Source organism: Lynx rufus, unplaced genomic scaffold, assembly GCF_022079265.1.
Source record: "Lynx rufus isolate CCGP_SWC_20201006 ecotype Redwood Valley unplaced genomic scaffold, mLynRuf1.p SCAF_44, whole genome shotgun sequence".
Lineage (NCBI taxonomy): Eukaryota > Metazoa > Chordata > Mammalia > Carnivora > Felidae > Lynx > Lynx rufus.
Genome location: NW_025814861.1, coordinates 2,184,561 through 2,190,560, shown reverse-complemented (window position 1 = coordinate 2,190,560; position 6,000 = coordinate 2,184,561). Strand labels below are relative to the sequence as shown.

The following is a 6,000-nucleotide window of genomic DNA, read 5'->3' as shown; positions in this document are numbered from 1 at the left end:
CAGCTCAGAGCCTGGAACCTGTTTCAGATTCTGTCTCCCTCTCTCTCTGCCCCTCCCCTGGTCATGCCCGGTTTCTCTCTCTCCCTCTCTCTCAAATAAACATTAACAAATTAAAATAAAATAAAAAAATTATGATGAATTTTAAGATGATGAAATCCAGTGTGCTAGTAGGACATACAACAGTGGACTTGATCGGGTCTGGGTCGTCTTCCCCTTCTGCGCCCTCAGAAATAAGTCAGTTGCCCAAAGTTACTGAACCAGTAAAAGAGGAAGAATCCGAACTTTGTCTTCCTACTTAGACACTCTGTAGTCTTTGGAATACGCCTTAGGTTTGGGCCAATAGCCCTGTTTTCACTGTTTATACTCATAGGGAGAGCCAGCTGCAATTTGGATTAACATACTCACCTCAGATTTTTAAAAATATTCAAAACACAAGCATTGTGATATTGGGTCGGTAGAACCATCCCCATTCCGGAAGGTTGATGCCACCTTTACCTTGAGTTTTACAAACTTGGCAAAATTAAAACACTCAACACACCCAGGATGGGCCACAAATAGATATGTTAGCATGTGTTGGTTCTGCCTCAAGATAACCCTTCACCAGTAACAGCAACCGTGGTCAACTCTGTGCTTTTCTCCACGGGCTGAAACATTTTGTCTGAAAGTGATAACCTTCACTGTGACGAGTCTGCCAAATTCTTTTATTTCGCCATAATCTAGGACTTATTCCAATTTGGCATTATTCGATTCAAAATAACTTCTCTTGGCAGAAAACTACCGTGTGTCAAATTCTAGGGATACAGGGAAAACTAAGAGACCCCGTCTCTGCCCTAAAGGAACTCACAGTCTGGCCGCAAAGTCACTAACAAACGAAGAACTTCTCTTCGATTGGCCAATTACTCCACACACTTCTTTCTAAAACCCAAAGCTCTCTTAGCAAAGGATCATCAAAAGAAAACCACACTGTATTTTACTTCTTAATTTCCTTTCTGGTGCTCCTCTTCCTTCGTAACTTCAAGAGGCACATAAAATGCTTGACGTGACTCTCCATTAAAATCCAACTCCTTGGCACCACAGGCCTTGGGAAATATTAATCCTAAGGGCAATCGTGTTAATCAAAAGATGGGAGCCCCTGCTTGGGCCTGCCACCAGCAAGATGTGTGTCAAAGCCCCTAAGCCTTGTTTCCTTTCTGGCGGGTTTGTTTGCTCATTTGTAAGCGCCATCTCAAAGGCGCACGTGTGTTCCAGCACGAAGATTCTTTCCCTTGCTTTGAAGTATCTACACCTAGCGAGTACCATTAGGAGAAAGTTACTTAAGCGGTCCAAGAAGCCCTCTGGCAAGACGGTTTTGAGTCAGCAGGCTTGGAAACAATGATGGTCCTGTCCTATCTCTTCTTTCCCCAGAGCCCCAGAGTTAGCGCAGGAATGTGTAAGAGGACAGCGTGCTGGCTTTCCAGCAGGAGCGTCCTTCCTGAGCTGTGTCGCCAGGTAATCCCAGGTGTGGTTTAGCCCAGCCTCGTCCTCCTGCCACCTGGACCCCGGCCGGGTGCTCTTTGCAAATGTTGGGGAACAGACATTTTGCGGCGCTGCCCCCTCGCCCTCCAGCCTCCCTCTGGGCCCTCAATGGTGCCATTTCCAAGAGCTCAGTCCCAATATTCCAAACCAATGGCCATTCCTGGGAGGGACTGCCAGGGTCAGGCTTTTAGTGAACCAGGGCTGCTCGGGGGCTGTCTTGGGAAAACCATGTCATTCCTCTCTGGGTTTCCAAACAGCCGAGAGCCGGACACCTCGGGCCCCATCCGAGCCTCAAGGGCCTGTCACGACACCAGCGACGGGCCTGGCCCAAATCCGGTCTGGGAACAGCTCCCCGTTCCTCGAGGCCAGACAGCGGCCGCCCCCGGCGCTGGACACGCCCCCGCGCCCGCGGCCCCGCCCCCACTTCCGGCCGGGCTGGGATCACGTGCCCTGGCCCCGCCCCCCCCACAGACACGGCTCCTCTCGCTTCCAGCGTCCCGGCTTCCCTTCCGCCGGAAGTGGGGCGACTTTCCCTTTCCGGCTACGGGTCCCCAAGCGGAGCTGGAGGCCGGACGGGGGAGCTGAGCGGCGGCGGCGGCGGCGGCGGCGGCGGCGGGGGCGGTAATGGCGGAGCTGGTGCAGGGGCAGAGCGCTCCGGTGGGGATGAAAGCCGAGGGCTTCGTGGACGCCCTGCACCGGGTCCGGCAGGTACGGGCGGGGCCGGCTGGCGGGAGCACGGGAGCCCGAGGCGGGGCCGGGCCGGGCCAGATTGGGAGGAGGGGGTCGGGCCTGGGGGCGGGAGGCAGCCTGGGCTGACGCCTCAGCCGGGCTCGGCCTTTTCTTGGGGCGCCTGCAGCCGGGGAAGCGGAGGGAGGAAGCGCCACCGCGACGCCCGGGCCCAGCTTGTCGGGCGGCTCTCCTAGGTGCAGCCGCTGGGAAACGGTTTGCCGGGGTCGCTTGGCCCCATCGCGCCCCCGCGCCCGGGCTGGGCCTGCAGGGCATCCAGCGTGGGCTTCTGGGGTTCGCGAGGGGAAGGGGGCTGGGGAGCTCCCGGTGAGGACCCGGGTATAGACACAGAGCGGCCGTCTCGGGCCCTGTAGCTTCTTAAAACTTGGAAAACATCGTCTTCGGACTTCCTGTATTCCAAGATTGGAGTGGAAGGAATTCGAGGGTACTTTACTTTTGAAGTTGCTCTTGGAGAGGGGAGAGAGGAGGATGTTAAATAGGTGTGGGTGGTCCCCAGGACGTAGAAGTAATCCCTTACGGGCAGTAGTTTTCCTCTCTCTCGGGGGGAATGTGAGATGGACGCATCCCAACAGTGAAACTTGACCATCTGACAATGTCGTGCATTTTGCCGGAGTTAACTAAGCTGGGTTTTAAGAGATTGCGGGCTTCCCTGGAGAACGAATATGGGACCTGCCAGGAATACTCTGGCTTCTGGCAGGGTGCTTAGAGCAAAACGTGTCCTTGTATCGTGTGTAAATCTTACAGGTTAGCTCTAACACCTAAACCGTTTCTGCTGAGTGTGTTACAGGCATCGTCTCTTCCTATTTAATTGTAGGCATAACTAACTGACAGTGTAAAAGTTGGGCTGTAACTAATTACTGCTTGATTCCTAACAGAAAGCCACAGGACTCATTGTATTAGAAGAAGGTCTCCACTTGGTCGCTTGAAGATATGGTCTTTACACCTCTTTCCGGTATTCCAGGGGAGGGAACCCTACCTGTGTCCCCGATACTGACTTTTCATTTAATACCGATGCTCCTATAGACATGATATTGGATCCCAGCACTTTCCAAACCTGTGGTTCCACCTAAAAGTGTGTCTGATGGCTTGTTACTTACTGCCTAGGCATCAACCAGTACAGTAGTGAGTATCCACCTTACTTAGACTTCAGAGCCAACCAGTGGCTGTAATGGATGCCATCCAGCTCCCCTTCCACCACTCTGCTTGCCGGCGTGTTGCACTGCTCTCCTCTACAGTACAGGGTCCTGAACTTTGTTTCTCACTGGCTACTAATATGTAATGGCTTTCGCTTTGTGGCTGATATGTGACACTCGACCTGGTGGCCCTCTGTATCCAGGAAGAATTATAGTCACTACCCTAAAGAGCTCAGATCCTCAGTTTACAGAAGGCCTGTAGTTGAACATAAAATGAATTTTGAACCATTGAGAAGACTTTCTGCTTCTCTTGAGCCAGTGGTTGAACTCGTATTCTTGGACAACCTGCTCAAGAGGGAGGGAGACCCTCTGTTAAATGCTGACCTAATGTGGATTGTTGAAGCAGTGGTGTTTCCTACTAGCAAAGAGAACTTCATTGGAAATGTTCCCAGCTCTGAAATGCGCCATTGACTGGAGCAGTAATAAGGCCAATGGAGACAGTGCTGTAAGTGTATTACTTCTGAGTATTAACAGCTGGAGGTCGATACTATCTCCAAGGATTTGATGGCCTTTAAAAATCTAAAGAAAAAAAACAGGTTTGTGGGTAATTTTAGGTTTATTTCCAGATTCGCATTGAGCAAGAATGGAATGTGAGAAATTGAAACTGTTGTGTGCTTTATTTATTTATTTTTTTATTTTTTAAAAATGTTTTTATTTATTTTTGAGAGAGAGAGAGAGAGAGAGAGAGAGAGAGACAGAGCGCGGGCGGGGGAGGGGCAGAGAGAGAGGGAGACACAGAATCGGAAGCAGGCTCCAGGCTCTGAGCTGTCAGCACAGAGCCCGTTGTGGGGCTTGAACTCGCGAACCACGAGATCGTGACCTGAGCCGAAGTCGGCCGCTCCACCGACTGAGCCACCCAGGCGTCCTGTTGTGTGCTTTATAGAAGAGCTTACCTCAAAGGGTCTCCTGTTATTTGGGCATCCAGTTGATGATGGTTCTACTTCATTGTATACACAGCATGTTGCAGAGATGTGCTTTTTTTCTCTCCAGTAACTGGAAATAAAAGACAGTGTACTTATTTATTTAAATGATTGCGCAGCTTCCCTCCACCCCCTCGCCCCCTGACATGCCCTCGTAAACACCAGCAGCGGTCTATAAAGCCCTCGCTAGTTTGTCAGGGAGGAGTAAGCTGTCTTGTGCTCACTTTGTCTAGAAAACCACAATAAAGTCCCAATTGACCCTGCTGGGATTTGAACCTCCTGTTTCTATTAAGTCTGCTCTGTGGAGCCCAGTACCTAAACCCACTAGGCTTCCTGCCTGGCATCTCGAAGCCTCCTGCTTATCCTTTGGACTCTTTCCAACAGAGGGAACCAGCCCCTTGTTACTGTTAGTTCACTGTGAACACGGTATTCCTCGATCAAAAGGGAGTCTCTGAAGCTGTGTAAAATTTAAAATTTTCCCCAGCAGTGAGTTAATAGCGTACGACCATTCTGAAGGGGAGTATCCAAGTGTCCAAGCGCGGTCTGACTCGGTCCCGTTGGTGAAGATCTAAGACCTGCTGGGTGCTGAAAAAGCACGTTCAGTTCTCCTAACTCCTTGGCGGGTCAGCAAAAATAAAGTACTTGTTAAACTCGTTTAGAGAGAGTAGGGTCCCCGTAAGGGTGGGAGGTGGACCCAGAGCCAGACCAGGCTCGGCCATCCTGCCCTGCAGCCACACTGCGTTTCCACCCTGACTGTCTGGGCCCCCAGACGTCTTCGTGGAGATGATGGATAACTAGATACGAATCCCTTCTGTTTGGTTGGTTTTTTCTAAAAGCGAAAATACTTCCCCAAAGCCCCCTGCTACTGGGGATCCAGTAGCCTCCGCCATCTAGCGCACACGTTTGCTCGTTCACAGGACAGTGTGACCGCCACAGTGTGTTGCAGGTTCCCAGCCGCCTTCCCCAGGTTGGGCCAGCTGTCTGTCGGTCATCACCCGAATAGAAGTTCTCTTGCCCGACGGCTAGTGCTTTCCGGGACTTTAAGCTCCTGTGTCGACCTAGACGCAGTCAGTGCTGTGTGTTGCATAACTCCGCGGCTATTCCGTTCGCATGAATGCAGTGTGATCGTGTGATCGGAGCCTGTCGGGGTTGAGCACCGTGACGGTTCTGCGCCCTAACGATCGGGACTGAGCCGATGCAGAACCAGTTAAGAGAGCAGCCTTTTGGACAGTTCCGTAGGCCTGGCGCCTGTTCTTTACAGTACTTTTTTGGGGGGGAAGGCTCATTGGGTTGGGGCCTCAGAATTTCCTTGGTCCTCCGGAAGATGCCATGCCGTGCTGCTGTCTCACACTTTGAGCCTCAGCAGTAGAAGATCTGGCGCTGCGTTGCCTTTACGAGAATGTGCATCCGCCATTAAAAGACAGAGCCTTTGCTCATTGGCCCCTGGTCACTCCCAGAGAGAGACTGCCTTTGCTTCCTCCATGTGTGATGTTTCTGACTCACGGCAAGTGTGTGGCATCTCCATCGATTTGAGCCAGACTCCGCCGAGACTGTCTCACACACGCCCGGTTTGCGTAGCTCAGGTGCCCCAGTCACCAGGGACTGACTGCTGAATGTGCGTTCAT

The 6,000-nt window shown here is 51.9% G+C and overlaps 1 protein-coding gene across 2 annotated transcripts in view; it reads left to right on the top strand.

Annotated features, from left to right (window-relative positions):
• The first annotated feature begins 2,122 nt into the window (after positions 1–2,122).
• FUBP3 (far upstream element binding protein 3) overlaps positions 2,123–6,000 on the top strand; it is a 50,565-nt gene continuing 46,687 nt past the window's right edge. For both annotated transcript variants that reach the window (XM_047098134.1, XM_047098133.1), the window contains exon 1: positions 2,123–2,223. In XM_047098134.1, coding sequence (XP_046954090.1) covers positions 2,140–2,223 — 84 coding nt within the window. In that variant the 5' untranslated portion in view covers positions 2,123–2,139. The remainder of the gene's footprint in view (positions 2,224–6,000) is intronic.